The sequence below is a fragment of the Crocodylus porosus genome, unplaced genomic scaffold (assembly GCF_001723895.1).
Source record: "Crocodylus porosus isolate Cpor-Errol unplaced genomic scaffold, CroPor_comp1, whole genome shotgun sequence".
NCBI lineage: Eukaryota > Metazoa > Chordata > Crocodylia > Crocodylidae > Crocodylus > Crocodylus porosus.
Window position 1 is genome coordinate 157419314 of NW_017728886.1, and position 19486 is coordinate 157438799.

At 46.8% G+C, this 19486-nt stretch overlaps 1 protein-coding gene across 4 annotated transcripts in view; it reads right to left on the minus strand.

Annotated features, from left to right (window-relative positions):
- KIF13A (kinesin family member 13A) overlaps positions 1–19486 on the minus strand; it is a 196184-nt gene that overhangs the window by 93977 nt on the left and 82721 nt on the right. For all 4 annotated transcript variants that reach the window (XM_019543831.1, XM_019543816.1, XM_019543823.1 and 1 more), the window contains exon 4: positions 14187–14247. In XM_019543831.1, coding sequence (XP_019399376.1) covers positions 14187–14247 — 61 coding nt within the window. The remainder of the gene's footprint in view (positions 1–14186; positions 14248–19486) is intronic.

Here is a 19486-nt window from a genome sequence, read left to right on the forward strand (position 1 = left end):
ACTGCAAGACCGTTTCAGGCTGGACATAAGGAAGAATTTCTTTACTGTCCGAGCCCCCAAGGTCTGGAACAGCCTGCCATCAGAGGTGGTTCAAGCACCTACATTGAACACCTTCAAGAGCAAACTGAATGCTAATCTTGCTGGGATCCTATGACCCCAGCAGACTTCCTACCCTTCAGCCAGGGGGCTGGACTCGATCTTCTGAGGTCCCTTCCAGCCCTAATGTCTATGAAATCTACAAACAAACTTCCTATATAAAATAAAAAAGAGGCTTTTGAAAACATAAATCAGAAGCTGAATGCACTTTTAAAACAAAATATTCTGTAAGGAGAGGTATTAATCAAAGCTTCATTTCAGTCTTTATAAGATCCTTAAATCACAACTGAATTATTTTCAAAGCTTCAGGACATTACTCATAGTATCCTCATTTATTGCCATTGTCCAGCACCAAATTTAATCTTTCAACTAAAAGAAGTTAAATAATGCATGAAGGTGCAAACTAATTTAAACCTGCTGAGACACTGAATGCACTTTGGCAAGCAGAACTACAAAGCTTAGGTGTGCAGACTGTGGAAAATCCAAGAGAGAGCAAATGTATGAAATAAGAATCCAATTCCAGTACAAAACTGCATGAGGAATCTGTGGATCTAGAATTATATTTTCCCTCTATGGTTATCAGATATGTGACATTCTTTTATATATAATACAAATAGAGAAAAAGGAAAATGTTTTGTCTATTAGCATCAATCCTGTATGAGGTCTTCAAGTAAAGCCTTTAAAATAATTAAATTATTATTATTTAATTATTATTTTAAAAATTACAAAATTATGTTAACTCTGACGTATGACACTGTTCTTCTCTTAGAACTATTAATCCACACAGATGAATAACTTTTCAAATACACCTGTGAACATTCATCCCATGATATGATAACATATCACTTTGAAAATTATTGTTTCTCACCTACTCAGTATGCTATTTTGAAATATGTCAAAGCTAAACTTCTTGAAAGAAGTGACAACCTCAGATGCAGACACTATAGATGTCGACTTCAATATTTTCAAATAAAGCCTACTGAGTGAAGAAAGTTCTTAACTGACCTTTACTCTAAAAACACACCCTTATCCACACACTCGAGAAATTCAAACTGGATTTTTACTAAACTTCCTAAGCAGGATGTTTGCTTCTGGACTACAACGAAACCTGAGAAAAGGATGCCAGTAAGCCCGCTGCCTGAGTGATGGAGGGGGAAGGCTGAGCTCGCACTGCCCACATGGCAATGAAGGAAGGGAGCTAGCAATGCCTGCAGGGCAAGAATGCCATGGAGCCCAAACAGTGCGTGGCCTGTAGGGCTGTGCAGAGCAGGTAATATTCAATTCGACAGCCATGTCGAATATTAAACTGGGTCCCACTTGGATTTGCTGTCTGCTTCGAGTTGAAGTGGGTCCGCTTCGACTCGAGGTCGAAGCTCAGTCAAATATTCGAGCTGCTTCGACTTCCTCATAGGCTATAATGGGGAAGGTCGAAGCAGGCTATAACTTTGGCATTTCTTATCTGATCTTGATGAAGCCTGCAAAAATCATAGCTCCTGAGGAGCCCACAAATCGTGCCACATTTCAACAAGATAGGTTGAGAGCAAACCTTGAGAGCAAACCACCTGTAACTTCTATGTGCAAAGCCACAGGAAGCTCAAACTTGCAGGAATGGTAGCTCCTGAGGAGCCCACAAAGCCTGCCAACTTTCAACAAGACAGGTTCAGGGGGTTCAGAGAAACAGCACCCCAAATTCTTGAGAGAAAACCTCCTGGGACTTCTGTGTCGAAAGCCACAGGGAGCTGAAAACTGCAAGCTTGCTTGCCCCTGAGGAGCCCACAAAGCCTGGCAACTTTCACGGTGATAGGTGCAGAGGGTTGGGGGAAACTGCACCTTAGGCTGCTGACAGACAAACCTCGTGCTCCAGACGGAGTGAGGAGGGCAGCATTTGCTCCGCCTGCACCTGGAGCTCGGGGAGCCCCAGCAGCAGGAGGTTCACCTTGAGGAACACCAGCTGCTCCACCAAACCAGGATCCAAGCCAGTGCGGTGGGGTGTCACAACATCCGCAGTCATGCTGAACACCCTCTCACTTGGCACACCGGTCAGTGGACAGGACAGATATTCCTGGGCAACTGTGGCCAGATCCGGCCACATCAGGCTGCAGGTTGCCCAGTAGGCCAAGGGATCACAGTCCAGGGGGGCTCCACAGGCTCAGCAAGATAGGCACAGTGTCTGCCTGATCCTGGAGTCTGGTGGGTCTGGACCCCCTAATGTTTGTCATGGCCTTAGCCCATATTGGCAGCGCTTGTGGTGGAGGGGAAGACTGGCTCGTGGATGGCAGGCTGGGTTCAGGCAGTGGATCCCCCCGTTTCATTTCCCCCCGCCTCCGCCGTTCCGCCTCCGTCGCTTTCTTAATAAGTACCTCCCTCCAGTGACTCAGTGTCTTGCTGCCACATATGGTGCCTTTCACCCTTGGGTCACAGATGGCGGCCAGCACATGCACTGTGTTGGGCCCCAAGGGTTCAAGCCTTTTCCTAAGGCCCTCCTTCAGCCGGCTCACCAGTGCCTGCACATCTGGCGAAAGCGGCCTGCCACAGCCAGGAACACTGACCCCCAGGAAGCTCTCTATTTGGCTGTGGAGCTCCTTCACTATGGGGACCACCTAGCTGAGGAAGGCATCAGCAGCACTGAGGGTCTTAGTGGCCTCGAGGAAGGGCTTGAGGGACCACCAAGATCCGGGAGATGGCATCCCACTCAGCTTTGGTCAGGGGGCCACTGATCCCAGTCTCCCCAAGCAAGACCATGGATAGCCTTCTGTTGCTCCACCAGCCTCTTGAGCATCAGGTATGTGGAGCTCCACCGAGTCTCCACATCCTGGATGATTCTGTGCTGAGGGACATTTAGCTCTGCTCGTTTGTCCCACAGCATCTTGCCTTCTTGATGCTCCAGTGGAAGTAGCCTGCCACCTTCCTGCATCTGGAAACGAGCCTGCTGGTGCCATCACCGGCAGCCCTGTCCCCCTCCAAGGCATCCCTCACAATCAGATGTAAATTGCATGCCACACAACGAATACCAGCAAAGCTGGCATCACGGACTGCCTTGACCATATTGGCCTCATTGTCGGTAACCATGAAGCTGTGGGTGAACTCAGCCTGCCCAAAGCCCAGCCATCCCTGCACCATGCAGTTCATGGCCCCCCTTATCTCTGCTACTGCGTGGGACTCATCTACCACCTTGGCATGAAGGAGAGCCCACTGACGGCCTGACTGGCCACACCAGTGCCCTGTGAGGGAGAGGTACGCATGATCTCCACCCCAGCTGCTCCAGATGTCTGAGACGAAGTGTACGGTCACCTGTGGACTTGCCTTGTGCAGCTCCTCCCTCAACTGCTCCCTGCATGCTTCATATAGGGAGGGCACCACCATCCTGCTGAAGGTGATGCATGCAGGCACCTGGTAGGATGGAGCCAGCAGTGCCAGGAGCTGCCTGAACTCTGGCCACCCAAGGGTGAAGGGCTGGCCATCCAGAGCAAGCGTCTCCCCAATGGTCTGGGTGACCTTGCTCACATTTGCAACTGGTCCCTTTTGCCCCCAATGTTCCAGGGTGCCCTGCCTCTGCTGTGGGGGGACGGGGGCTGTGGAGTGAGCAGAGGCCATTCCTGTGGCAAAGAGGTGGTACGTGTGGAGATGATTCAGCATCTCCGAGGTGGTCATGCGCTTTGCTCCCTTGCCCCTGCTGATTTTGGCTCGGCAGTGCACAGATAGCAAAGGTGGGATCACCTGTCAGCTCATAATGATCCCAGACCATGCTAGTACTAGGCCTTTCCCTTTGGCATGCGGGTGCAGCTGTGGATGCTGCTGAACTCTCCCCCTCTTCAGCAGTCAGAGGCACAGCAAGAAAAAGTGTGGACTCAGCTGAGCCGCTTGCCTTCAGCTGTACAGAGGCACCTTCTGAAGTGCCTTCTGGGAAAGACCTCGTGGACTGAAAGGAAAAAACCTGAGGGGCGTCAAGCATAAACTCGACTGATTCCCTCTCCTTCCCCAGAACTTCCCTTGCCAGGGCACTGAGATCCAGATGCGGCACCAGCTCTTCTTCTGGCGCTGGAAGGCTCAGCATAGGCAGTGACACGGGGTGGAGCGCACTGCTGTGCTGGTTGCATGGCCTGCATGGTGCGTAGCCCAGGGCCTGTGACTGGTACAGCATGAGACCTCCAGCCCTCGGAAGTTGGACAGACCTGCTCCTAAATATCTACAGGTGCATCTAGGGCTCTGCACCAGCTCCAAATGGCTTCTGTGCAGTTTCTAAGGCCCTGATTTTGCCAAGAGATACACACAGACAGATACCTGCACTCCTGTAGAAACTACAGACTACACAGAAGGCCTCCATAAGGAGAAGCAGCAGCCCACACGCACTGTATGACACAATTCCACATGTACATATCCAACAGCAGACTGGTGACAGATTGGAAAAAGCTGACATACTCCTTCCCATAAAGTCTTAAAAAATATAGGGCTGACCATAAATATTTGTTGTTTTTCATAATTTTAATTCTAACTACTGCCAAACATTTACACTTATGCTTATATATACACATATCCAAGTCCAATTGTGAGAAAAATTAATCTTGATGATATTCTCATTCCAGCAATAAAGTCTCTTGACCAAATTAAAGACAATGAGCCCAACTGCCCAGGCCTCCCATCATGTTCATGTAGGTTCAGAACAATATATCTTCTGATGTTTGACCACTACGGAGCCCTTCACTCAACTACCACTCCAGGGGCCCTTTGCGCTTTATGTAGCTTTATCTGTCTGGCCCCTGAAGCCATGTCATCTGACCCTTGGGGCTCCTCACTGGTTTGAAATTTTGGTGGCAGAGAAGCAGTTGCCTCTCTCCTACTGCCAAATTTCTTGACCTGTGGAGAGACCCATGAGCCGAAAAGCATGGCCCTAAGTCAGGAACGGGCAATTATTTTGGGCGGAGGGCCATTTACCAGGTTTTGGCAAGCTGTCAAGGGCTGCATGGGTAGCCCTGCCCCTTGACAGGTTGCCATCTTGTGACCAGAAGTCCCACCCCCTAACCCCTGACCTTTGCCACCAGAAGTCCCTCCCCTTGCTCCCATAAATACTCCTTTCAGCAAGGGGTTTTGCCATCTCAGAACCAGAAAAATATCAAATTATATTCTAAAAAGCAAACATCTACAACTTTCATTAATTTGATATTAAAAATATTTTTGTCCTGATTTACATGCGCTTGTGTAGTGTACACAGAGGTGACTGCACAATAACTTAAAATGAAGTCTTATTCTTGTATATTGCGGGGGGGGGGGTATAGGCTTGTGAGGGCTGTGGGTGTGTGGGTATGTGGGGTACGGGGGAAGGGTCGCTGGGGTTTGTCTATGGCAGTGTGAGGGGAGGCATAGATGCATGTGTATGGAGGGGTGTGCATGTGGGACTTGCCCTATAAACACACACACACGCACTCTGCCCTGTGCCTGAAGACACGCACCCACCAGCACAGTCCCATGCTCCGCAGTCCAGGAATGCAGCCGGGAGCCACTGCCACATGGTGCTGGAGCAGGGCAGGGGCAGAAAAGCAGGGAACTGGCTGGGAGGGGTGGGGCGGGGCTGGGCTGCTCAAGCCTGCTGAGGGCTCCCTCTGCATCCTACTGCCCCTGGCTCCAGTCAGGTTTGACAGGGAGCAAAGGCAACTAAATATAATTTACTAAATTTTTTTAGGGGCTCTGCGGGCCTGATAGAATGGCCTGGAGGACTGGATCCAGCCCACAGGCCGTATTTTGCCTCCCCTGCCCTAAGTGCTACACTGAGTATGCAGAGCAGCATGCGGCCTGATCCGAGCATGTGGCACCAGGCAAGGGCACCACAGGGTGTCAGGGCTCAGTCTTGCCACATGGGGCCCGATCCTTGTGAGTGGGGCCAATATGAAGCCCAATCTGAGAATATGGGCGCCAGCTGAGGTACCACACAGGTCTTGATTTGGCCTTTGGATTGACCCCATGTCACTCATCTGGGTCGCAGGGCCCCACTGTACTAGTCATTTGACGGAGTCTTTTATAAAAATATGAAATTTTAAGTCAGCCAAAGTTGTTTGTTTACTGCTTAATCTCTGACCCAGTGAGGTGCTTGGCATTGGGGAATACAGCAAATATTTTGAAGTTTAAACAAATCATGGGTGGGTGTCAGAAGAGAAAAGCATTTATTGTTGCAACACCAAATGTTTTCAGCTTTATTCTGCAGTCCTACATTAAACTCCTTGGCACAAAACAATCAGAACTCCATGGATCAGAACCCTAAGAGCATTAGAATAAACTATCCCACAAATGCAGCAAATAGTATTTTGTGCATTATAAATTAAACAGATCTCCATAAACTCCAAGGCTAATGGGGCCGTGGCCAGGAATGACCTTTGTTTATGTCTATGATAAAAGGTGTTTCTGTTTTAAAAGTGTGCTAGGTGACATATTTTGTAAACTAAGAGGTGAGAGGGACAAATAGTGTTTGGTTTACCTCAACTAGCAAATACTCAATAACATACAAATCAATTTAAGATTGGGGTTTTAAAATCATCCCAATCTTAAATTGATTTGTGTTTTAAAATCTTAATGCATTTTATAAGAGACAACTGATCTGTTTTGAAAGAGAAAAGTAAGATTTGTTTTGACCAGAACATTAAGGTGGCGTTAGAACCTATAAGCAGAGGTAAAACCAGGATCCTTGTTGATAATGCCTCTCTGCCTAAAACTGGTTATTATTCTTCACTAACCCAAATGAGGTCCCCTTCTACATGTTATATATATTTACACAATTAATTGGGTAATTGAACAGTTTATGCCACATGTGTCATAGCAGGAGGCATAATTGTGAATCATATACCAGATCCTATCATACCTTTACCTGAACTTTTAGACGGGTCCTGAGAAACACTATGAGAAATACATTACAGATGCACCATAAGCACTTCCCACACCGGTGCTGAACGGAGTCATAACTGCATCTACTGTTTGATAAAGGCCTATTTTTGTTTGTACTGATTGTACAAATGGCATACAACAGAGATAAGGGCTTGTGTGCACATGGAAATTACCATAAAATGTGCTTTAATACTCCAGTGTCTAATCCACACCAACTCCCCAGGTGCAATTCACTTTCAAAGTGGCATAAACGATTTTATGCTTTCTGTACACAGAGGACATAGACAGTCAGCACAGAATAGCCAGCATGCTGTGGAATTCACACCCCAATTAATTTCAAAAGAATGTTCCTGTTTAGACAAGCCCTAGCTTTATAACAGGAAGTGAAGACACACAAACATAAAACTGCTTTAAATGAAAGATCATGAATCACTGAAGTATGAGTGCTTTGCCATTAGTGGGGCACAGATAAAAGATTTTCTTGACTGATACCAATAGCCAATGATTAATGCAACCGTATTGGCTGATGCCGATCTGATAACTGATATTTAGTAATAGTACAAAGCATTTTAAACTACTGACATAGATAAACCATTTTTGTTTGTTCTGCATTTATAACACACACACCTCCTGCCTGCTCCAGCCCTAGATGAAGGAGGAAGTGACCTCGTTATTCCAACGCACGTTGCTCCCTCGCCCACAGCTCCTACTCGCAGCCCCACTCCCTGTGCAGCCCATGATGCTGTCCTGGGTGGGTGGAGCAGACCCTCACACAGACAATGGCGCCAGGTGTGTTTGGAACCCCAGAGCACACCACTGCCTCAGCACCAGCAAGCCCCAAGCAACCGAGCTCCCATGGCTGCCCCACAGAAGCCACTTTCGTAAAGGTGGCCAATGCCTGGCAGAGCAGAATGAGCCTCACACAGTGCCTTACTCCACCCATGCACAGCCCAACATTTGTGGCAGCCCTGGTGCTCAGGCCCCTGCAGCATGCACAATATTGCCATAGCAGCAGGAACCGGTAACAGTCCCTTTGCTGCTGAGCACAGCATCCTGGGACTGCTCCCCAGCACCTCCTCCCCCTCCCACTGCTCACTGGGACCTGTAGTCTGCCACGGGATCAGGCCAGCAGTGGGGCATGGGGACCAGACTATGCTTGCAAAGGTATTCTGGGCACAGGGCTGTAATTATCAACTACAAAAACCAAAAAAAGCTGATAGCCGATAATGATATAATTTCTCCTTTTATTGATGCCGATCTGATAGCCAACCAATAAATCAGTGCAGCTTTATTGTCCATTACACTATTAACTGGAATAGGCTTTTTTTCCTTCTAGAAACACTTGCTTCTCCTCCACCCACCTTTAACAATCCAGCAATAAAGGAAGATAAACAATGAAAGAGAAAACAAATCAAGCCTAGTTAACACAGGCTACTTACACATTTACATATACAAAATAAACACCTTTAAATACGGGACTCTTCTCCAGCAGATTAGCTGTTTCTTAATGAATTCTGTGCCACATAAATATAGACTTCATAAGACATTTCTATTTCCTAAGAGGCCACAGGCAAGAAGTTGCAGAACGAGAGAGCAGCTTGTAAGACTTATAAGCTTGCTTTATCAGTGTCAGGCTTCAGAACTCAGACCTGTGCTCAATTTAAAGAGTCCATCATTTCAGAGAGACTACTCATCTTAAATCCATGAGGCACAGCTATGCCTATATTCTACTATGGGTATTTCCCACGCTGCTGGGCTTTGCTGGTTGACGCATGGGGCTGGGAGGGAATCCACTTCCCTGCCCCACATACCTTTTCTGCTATGTGTAAGGTGTGTGTGGGGGTGGGGTTTAAGCCTTCCTCAGAAGCACGGGATGCTGGCTGTAGCCAAGAATGGGAATCCTGACTGGGGTGTGCCAGTACTCCTGCTGGGATTTAGAGCCAGAGGCTACAGGGTCTTGCCCTTCCATTCAGGGTGGGACCAACTGCCATATTTGGGGTCAGGAAGCAATTTTACCCTATGGTAAGCTTGATATGGACCATGGGGTTTTTTGTCTTCTTCTGTAGCAGGGGCCATGACTCTCTATCTGGAATCTCTTGAGTATATTTTAACAATCTTTTACAGAAGCAAGACATTGGCTGCTGTGGCAGGTTAGGGTGTTATGTCTTGTGCTGAGTCAGGGTTGACAGTACTTTTACTAAGAGATTACATAATGGATTTGTATAGGATGGTTTGGATAGGGATGATCCTGCCTCAGGCAGGGGGTTTGACTAGATCAGAGGTGGGCAAAATGTGACCCATGGGCTGCATCCAGCCCACCAGGCAATTTCATCTGGCCCATGGACACCCACCAATTAACTGTACCCCACCCAACCCACATGCTTTGCACTCCCACCTTCATGCGCAGGAGGGCTTCAGCCCTGGCTGCAGCTTCAGCCAGCATACAGCTTCTGGGTGGGGCCACTGCTACAGCCACCAGGGGATCTGCTTGGCTTCCCCAGTCTCCAATGGCTCCACCTCATGTCCCTGCTGCAGCACTCACTCTGGGCAGCAGGTAGGGAAGTGCAGCAGGCAGGTAAGGAGTGCAGCACATGGGGCTGGGGCTGGCGGGAGTCCCGGGGCATGAAGCGGGAGCACAGAACCCAGGTCCAGCTGGTTCCATCACATGGGGCTTCCTGCAGCTCATGTGCAGCTTCTGGGACTTGCCCACCTCTGGGGAGAAGCCCCATGCTATATATCCATCCATCTTCTTACTCCCTACCTCCACATGCAGCATCCAGGACTCTGCTAGAAGTGGCAGGAAGCCCCGCTCCCTGCTTCTCATCTGAGTCCCAGAAGCTGCACATGGCAGCAGAGAGCTGGGCTAGGCCACTGGCTCCATTGTGCGGGGCTTTCCCCAAGTGGCACACAAGTACTGGGAGTTGCACATGAGGTGCAGGAAGCCTTGTGCGACAGAAGTGGGCTGGCCTGGCTCTGCTCCTTGCCGCCACATGCAGCTTCCAGAACTGGCTGGAGCCACGTGCCACCAGGTGTCAACACTTACACAGGCCATAAACACTCTGAGGGTCTACTGATGGCAGAGACTGTCTCCTGGGGGGATCCCCATAATCTCTCACCCACCCTCATACCTCAAAAAACCCATATACCCACAACCACACCCCCCACAAGCCCCCAAACATACACCCCCCCACATATACTGCCACACCCCCACCCACATCCCACCATACACATCCCACACACTCTTCTACACACAATATACAAGAGTAAACTGGGATGGGAGGCAGAGGTTGGCAGGAATGGGGGGGCAAGCAGGCTCAGGGAAGGAAATCAGGGGGTTTTGCAAGGGAACTGGGGGGACAAATGGGTCCATGGGGGGACTGGGGGCAGGCCAAGTCCACAAAAGTGATTGGGGGAGCAAGCTAGGACCACAAGGAGGTACTGATGGGGTCTACAGGGGGAATTAGCAGGGAAGGTAATATCTGTGAAGGGATAAGGTGGACCGGGGAGATCAGAAGGGCTAGAGGGACCAGGGGGGATTAGGGAAGATCAGGGGGCAGGCCAGGTCTGTGGGAGGGATAAGGGGGACTAAGAGGGTTGGTGGGGTCTGGGAGGGTTTGGCAGGATCAGAAGGCTTGTGAGGTCCACAAGAAGATGGAGGGGGGGCTCTCTTCCCCAACCCCAGGGACAGGAACTATTTTTAGCCTCCAACCCTCCCACCCCCAAATGAACAATCCCTCCCAGAAAAACAATCCTCCCATCACAACTGACTTCCTATTTCACAGCATCAGCAAACACTGGAAAAAACTGGCACCAAGAGCAGCTTGAGATGGGAAGTTTGGTAGGCTTGGGGTACAGGGGGATTGGGAAGTGGCTAACTGCCTGGTCCATGATGGGAGCTGTCTTTCTGGGGGTGAGGTAAGGAGCCAAGGGAGGTGCTAAAAATAGTCTAGTGTTGAGAGGTGGGTAGGAAAAGTGCAGTCCAGACCCTGGGGCCAGTGGCTGGCCTTTCCCAACCCAGTGCTGTGCTAGGAACTGTACAGAAGTTCAATTAGATCAGTCTCACTGGTATAAGTTAAACTACCTCAGAAGTACTCCTAACTTCAACTGGGTCAGCCATTTTTAGACCAATATAACCTTCCTGAACTTTTGTACAGTTCACACTTACATCACCTAACTAGGGATCCAAGTGTAAAGGTCCACACCTGGGCAAACTGAATTAGATCAGGTGGCCATTTTTAGTGTAATTTAACCTCCTGCTACCCACCTTGAACATCTGTGTGTATTATATACGTCAGAATCCCACTGGCATAATGAGAATAACTATACTTCTACTAGACAGTGGCACTGCAAAGATGCATTAAAATCTACTGCATCTCTACAGTAACAGGAACTACATAACTACATACAAGTTCCCTCTAACCTTAGCAAAAGCAACTCTAGTTTCCTGAAATCTTCTTATAAGATTTCTAGGAGATTTTTTAATTGTTCTTTTAAAAAAATAAAATAAAGATTTGACTTAATAAATGTTGGGATCCAAACATTACTCAAGTTCATTAGCACTGCAGTTTGGTTGTTTCAAGACTCAGACTCTCTTATTATTTATGACTTATAAAGGCAGCTGTTCCTTAAGTTGGTCACTAGTACTTATAACACTATATATTAAATAATAACATCATATATAATAACAATCATTATTAATAATATAATTAAATAAATAGTACTAAGTCAATCATTAATACTTACAATATCATATGTTAAATACTTATTAAATAATGATATATTATTAATACTAAAAGAAGCATACTGGCTTCTGAAGAACACACAAGACACCAGCAGACTCTCCCAATGCCTGAAGAAGCGTGCTTGTGCCTGAAACCTTGCAAACAATTTTTCCAACTATTTAGTTGTTCTAATAAAAGATGAAAAGAACTTTGTGTCACTAATATTTAGACACTACTGTTATGTGTTTATACAAGCAACTAATCAGTGGATGCATCTACATGAGCTGCCCACTGCACAGTTGTTACTGCGCAGTCATTTAGTCCCTGCAAAACCAAGTACTAAATGACTGTGCAGTAACCGGTGTTTCTGCGCACTAGCATCCTGTCATGGCTGCCTAGTGACGCTTATTGTGCAGTAGCTCGTTACTACTATGCAGCAGTGTTGCATCACAGTTTGTGCCCAGCAACACTACTGCACAGTAAGCGTCTCACATAGACGGGGCCAGTATGTACCATCTATCCTGCCCAATTCACATAACATGCAAACCTGTTAAAATCAGAAGATAGTCAGTCTGACTTTTAGCTCAAATTGTTGACACTCATGTATTTTACCTCGAGATCCCTGGTTGAAGATTTGGTAATGGACAAGATGCACATTTGTGCAGTACCTAGTGCAATAGGAACCTTGGTCTGTGATGACAGCACTATGTGCAGTAGTACAGGTTCAGCCACAAACAAACAATAATATAATCTAGACCAGTGTTTCTAAAACCTGTGGGTCACAAGAATATATGAAGGGGTCACGAACAAACTTTAAAAATGGATTAACAAGCTTTAAAAAAATGGTTTATCCTTTAAAGGAGAAAAATGTAGGAAACCATGGCTTTTCCCTTGCAGGCTGGCAAAGTTCCAGCCTACAAGGGGCTGCTTGGGGCTCCCCATACCCCCACCCACCCTAACCCCACACACTCAGGGACTAGGGCCTGGGGGCAGGACTAGCCATTGATGCTTATAGGTGGGTCCTGGTACAAAAAAGGTTGAGAACCACTGATCTAGACAAAGCTGAAAACAGGCAAAAACTCAATAGTGAAACTATCAAAAGAAACTACAACGTCACTCAAACACTACCAAAAGAAACTTGATTTATTTGAAAAGCAGGGGACCTAGCAAATCTTCATCATCTCTGTGCTCAGCTGTCTGGCACCAGAACAAGGAACATTACTGTACTACATGGGAGAACATCAGTTAACAACAAGCGTGCTTTAGCCAGCTGACAGCCCTATAAGTTAAGGTTAAAGCAGATAAAAGAAAATCTTTTAATCCTCCTCCCCGCCCCACCCCCCCCAAATATATTATGTTCTAGTGCATACGGTTTGCTTGGAAGAATTAAGAGTCACAAGATAATTCCAGCTGCATTAAAAAAAAAAATCACATTAACTGGAAAGGGTTGATAAAAGCATCTCTTTCATCAAGAAAGTCTTGAAAATTCCCAAACTTCTCTTTGCTATGTCTGAAAATCCATGACAGGAAAGAATCTAATCAGACCCTTCTTAAGATACAAGTATAATTTGAATGAGCTATTGTGCAGTGGAAAAATTAAATAGTTTGAGGTTTGTTTTTTGGGGGGGGGGAGGGGTGTGAAGCGTTGGTGAAGAGAGGGTTCAAAAGATGTGTTGCTATTCTACAGTCTGATCAGACAGACAGACAGACTAATGTCAATCTGTGTGTATAAAACAAAACTGCATTTCTCAAGATAAGTCAGTAGAAATTTTAGAAGGCAGTAGGAGAAACTGGAGTATAACTTAGACCCAGTGAGTTCAGCTAGAACTGGATGGGGCTGAGCACACAAAAAAAGTTTAAATTTAGTTGTTCATTTGGTTCCAAACTCTCTCCCATTATTCCTGCTAAAGTCAACAAAAAACTAATATCAATAGGAGTGATTTCCTGTATAAAAATGATCTTATATCTTATGTATGCAAAAAATACAGGAGAATCTACTGGACTGAACATTATATGAGACAAGATAATAGCTGGCAAGTGAGTCTGACATGGAAGAGGGTCAAAGTTGGAAATATGACTTCATCTGCTGTTTGAGTGATGAGGACTTAATAGGAGATAACTTTTCTGTCTGCAGCTCTTTTAGCATGGCAATGAAAACATATGGTTTCATATCAAGCATTAGGTCCAGAAGGAATTTTGGACAGAGAACTGGAACTGCACCTTAAAAAACAGTGACATTCCTCACAGAAGGCTAGAAAGGCCAGTGAAGAGGGGGAAAAAACAAACTTTCAGGATCAGAGATAAAAGACTCCCTTCCCAGCACTGCAGCATGCTCCTTAAGGTTCATATTCTTCTTGATCTGAGCAGACTGTACTGCAAAACCAAAAGCTTGTCTTAGTGATGAAAAGGGTAGCAGACCAGCCAAGAGAGAAAGGGGAAACTATTTTCAAAGCATTTAGCTCAAATGCACTATCAAATATGGGAAAAATTAAATCTTACCTGCATATTTTGTGGTGTTTAATTCATCCATGGACCAGAAGCAGTAATCAAAGGCAAACACCTGCAACAGAACATGAAAAGATAAATGAAGAGCTTCCCAGATACAAGACACTTCTGCTGTGAAACACTACACACTCATACCTATTTGAATGGCAGATGTACCATGTGATTTTCACAGGTCCTCGAACAGATCTGGAAAGGGCTCCATCAACAATACTATACTTTGGAAGCCTTGCAGAGGTTCAAGAGGTCTGGACTGCCATATACATGATAAATAATTCAAAATACTGTTTAAAAAGACTTGTACAACCATAGTAATGAGGTATGCAGAACACTTAAAAAAAAATAAAAGGTATCTGAGCCACATTTATCCTCCTGTATTTAAGAGTTTCCCCAGAGTTGGTTAATTCAGTTTGTTCCATGCAGGGAGAGTAATACAGGTAAGGCCTGTAGTGCTAAGGTTGCCCGACACTCCCTAACATAAGATGCTGTTTTCAATTGCATAGCACTTTGCCAAGATGAATATTTGATAGGGCTGTGCGAAGCTTTGGTTGCCAATTCAATTTGGAGCAGATTCGGCCCGACTTGGTGGCTGAATCTCTGAATTCAAGTCAGAAGACCAATAAATTACTGGTACCATGTATTAATCACTGAGAACTAACCAATACAATATAATCAGTGCTTTAGCTTCAACACATCTGCAACAAGAATGACCTGCTGCACTAACCTGCAATTTTAAAATGACGGTGCGGGAACCAACTTCCAAGAGAAGTGGTGCTGGCTCCTACCCTGGGGGTCTTTAAGAGAAGGCTAGATGTACACCTTGCTGGGGTCGTGTGACCCCAGTACTCTTTCCTGCCATGGCAGGGGGTCGGACTAGATGATCTACTTAGGTCCCTTCCGACCCTAGAAACTATGAAACTATGAAAAAATGTCCAAATGGATTCAAAGCTTCTGAATCGATTCAGAAAAGATTTCGAGAGATTCAGAGTTTTGGGCAGTCCCCACTCACCACTGCAGGGAGCTGGACCCAGACTCTGTGCCAGGAAGTGGAGTGGGGGAGGGGGAAGGGGGCTGGAAGAGAGGACTCTGTGGGGACCCACACCAGGCCCCATCCCCTGCCTGCTCCCCCAGCCCCTCTGAGCACCAGTTCAGCGGACAGTGATTCATTTCAGTGATTTGAATTGCTGTCCCAAATCAATTTGGCTGAATCTTATTTGGAGATTCAGCTGCCACTGAATCGGCTGAATCTCTGAATCGAAGAGGCCCCATCCCCTGTCCACTTTCACAACCCTGTCAACAGCTGCCCTGCCCAGCCCCAGTGTCTGGGCACATAAAGGGGGAAAAAAAAAAAAAGCTACAATGGCCACTGGGGCTTCTGGGGGCCTGTGGCAGAGCTCCCCATGAAGTGTGGGCCAGTGGGGATCATCCCCCTGCCTGGGCAGGAGCTGGTGAGTGCAGGGCTTTTTTAAAAAAAAAAAAGTGCCAGTACACTGGGGCTGGACAGGGCAGCCATTGATGGGGCTGGGAGAGCAGGCAGGGGATGAGGCCTGTTCAATTTGGAGATTCAGCCGATTCAGTGGCAGCTGAATCTCCTAATCAGATTCAGCCAAATCGATTTGGGACAACAATTCAAATCACTAAATCGAATCAGTGTCCCCTGAATTGGTCAAATCTGAATCCAAAGCAAATACTAGCCACTTCACACAGACCTACTTTGAGCTGATGCCTTGAGTCTATTTCAGGCTGTTTTGTGTTATTGTTTTTTGTTTGTGGGGGAGGTGGAATTTAAGTAAAAGTAGTTCAAGCATTTCTGAAAAGCAAAACAAAACAATCCATTCTTAGAACTTTTCAGGTAGCTGTACCATGTATTAAGAAGAATAGTTTGGCATTTAGTGAGGGCTGTGTCATTTGATGTTCCTTGAAATGTCATAAATTTGGCCAAGTCATAGGCCCTTTAAAAATCTCCATTTGCACATGCTCAACAGCAACCTCTTTGATTTTAGCTCAAAAATCTCCCCAAATTCTATGCATGCTAAGTATATGCCAGGCCATCACAGCTCTCACCTGCAACAAGATTGCACGTGCACTGTCCCCACAAAACAAGGAAGCTCATGCCCAGAGCTACAGTGAAGCCTAATTTCCAAGTAGCAGCTGTTCTCACCTACTCTAGACCAGACACTGGACCTGAGAACATGGAGCCTGGCTCTCTTGCATTCTCAATTTCTCCTTTGCTGGCACCCAGACAGTGTGGAGGACAATGAAAACCAGTCTGAATGCCAAAGGGAAAACAGCTAGACAGAATGTGGAGATAAAAGATAGACTGAAGAAAGAAGCCTGGTCAATCTGGGATTTGAAGACTGAACATGAAGGCTAGGGACAGATACTCAAAAAGCTGGAGCCTAAATTGATTCAATCTTTGCAGGTTAGTCTAATCTGCCTAGGCTGAACCAGTTTGTAATAGGACAAACATTCTCCCTGGACTGAGGAAACGCAAACACATGCTTGCAGTTGCTCAGACCAGGTGCTGGGGGCACTAGAGCACACCCTCGGCTGCAGGGAAGAGAGAGTGAGTGCGCACGCGCACACACACACGTGCGGGGGGGGGCATGGCCAGTCCAGGTTGAACAGGCCAGGGAAGGTGTTAAGGCCACTGGCAAGGACCCAAGCCAGCAGCAGCAGGGTACCACAGCCTCTGAAGCAGAGGGGCCCATGAAGAATATTAGTCTCCCCTCTACCTCCACTGGCAGCTGGGTCTGCCCACCATTGCTGCCATGCTCACTCCCTGTGAGGGAATAAGCCCCTGCTGTCTCCCCTGCTGGACGCCAGAGGGAGGAAGAATAGCCACCCCCATCCTGGTCTCCTCCTGCCACCAAAGGGCCCTGCCAGCTGGTGTCTGGCCATGCCTCCACCCCAAGGCTGCAGTGGGAGGGGGCAGGGCCTTTGATGGGGGCAGTAGCCCCTGTCATTATGTCATGGAGCACAAGCCCCTTCCTGGCACACAGCATAGCTGCAGCGGGCTGTGCGCAGCAGCACCAGGGTCCATTCCAAGCCTCCCACAGTGCTACCACACTCCACAGCAGCTCTGCCCACCCTGCAGCACAGCCCCCTGCTGGGAAGAGGCTTGCACATGGGGAAAACATGATGGGGATTGCTGCCCCTGTCACGGTCTCTCCCCCCATGACACACCAGGGGCTGGGCAGGGGCAGAGCCAGATGCTGCCAGCAGGACCCCAGAGCTGAGGGGGGGGCGGAGCAAGGGGGAAGGAAGCAGGGTTATTCTCCATTCTGCCCTTGGGGCACTGCAGCCAAGCTGCAGTGGCTGCTTGGTCTGCACTCAGGACAGTGTCCAGTGGAATATGCTCCCTCCTGTTGAAGAGGGATGGCCCCAAGCACAGACCAAGTGGTTGCTGCACCCAGGCCAGGCAGATCCAAATCATATTCTTCCAGTAGCAAGAAATAACACCAACACTAGCAGCAGCATTTCCCACACATGGAAGGTCTGTGCAACGCTGACAAAAGACAACGACTGGGGCTACTGGAGATATGTGACCCCTCTAGATCCCCAGCCTCCCCACCAGCTGCGGGGGACATCATCATGGGCCAGATCGGACCTTTGCAGGCCATAAATTACCCATCCCTGATGAAACTCATAGGTGCAACACTGCTCAGAATATTCCTATGTGATGTTGAGTGTGCATACTAGATTAGTCAGGTGACTCAGTCAGAAGTAGACCTCCATTGTTCTAGACCCCGTGCTAATGCTGACTAAGAGACAAGAACGTGACTAATGCAGAAACAGTGGAAACTTTGCTCTGCTCAGAATAGGAGAACTACTCTTTGGGGTTGGACTGCTTATGTTCTTCCCAGTTACCAGCAGATAAGTTAACTGTCACAACCCAAAAGAGTTTCCTTGTATAAGGAAGGAGAATTCTGAAAGCTCAATGAATCATATTTCACCTGGTGGATGCAGTGCTTTCTATTTGGAAACCACTCTCTGAAGGGGATCACAAAGATTCTTTAAAAAAAGATTTTCTACATTCACTGATTGATAGAGCTAAACATTTGCCAACAAATGAGACAGGCTGAGATGAAGAAGAGATGCTCTGAATTTCTAGATTGTTCCAGCTTTTTTTCTGGATAGAATCCAAGGAGAAAAATTGTCCTGGAAGAGAAAAAGGAATTTCCTTCTTCCCTACAGATATCCCATGACCTGGGATAGAGACCCTGGGTATATGTAAAAATCAAATAGTAATGACCAAAACTAGAAAAAAAAGGCTGCCATTCCACTGCAAAATAACTTCATGAAGTTGACAATGTAAGAGTTTTTTAAGACAAGCTGCTAATGAAACCTTAGATATTTCAGGCAGGGCTCTGCTTTTCTTGTCCCTGATTTTCTGAGGCAAGAAATAAGATGGTGAGCTTCTTACAGTGCTTTGATATTAACTAGATGGATTATTTCATTTTGTGCTATGGCTTTTCCATGAATTACTGAAATGGAGGCAAAAAGCAGCTATTTCTGGAATTCAAATCTACAGGTTCCCTCTCAGAGACAATATCCAGTGACCTCATTCAAGCGCAATTCAGTGGAACCAATAAAGGAGGTTAATTATGAATAACATTGGGAGACCTACAAATAACTGAAGTAACAGAAGGCAACTAACAACCCTGTATGTATTCTGGATATTACTAGCAAAGAGGTACCTTCTCCTGTGGCTGCTTCACCTGGTTATCTGATCTATATTTCTTTTAAAATGTTTGTCACTGAGCAGGACTGCAAGTGAATTTTTCTGATGACTGAATAGCCTCAGCTTTTCATAAAGTTCCTCATTATGTCACTAGGTCTAGGAACAGACATTGCTTTCGTCTCGGAACAGAAATGGCCCAGGATTGGTGTACAGACACTACACCCTTCTGATCAGGTTTTATAAGCACCTGAATGCACTGCTGCTTTTCTGCTGTTGATTTAATGATGCAATCCCAGGGTAACTGTTCAGATGCACTTTTTGTTATGTCCTGGGGCAAACTGTTAGTAAGTCTTATCCCATGAGCCTTTTTTAACATTTATCCCTGAACAATCAAACAACTGCACTAACGTCCCAGGATAAAATGGTTTACTCTAGGAAAAATACCACATCTTTTTGTAGCCTACAGTATCGTCACAGAATCATAGAAGTAGGGTCGGAAGGGACCTTATAGATCTTCAAGTCTGACCCCCTGCCTGGGCAGGAGAAAAAACTGGGCTCAAATGATCCCAGCTAGGTAGGCATCAAGCCTCCTCTTAAAGACCCCCAGGGTAGG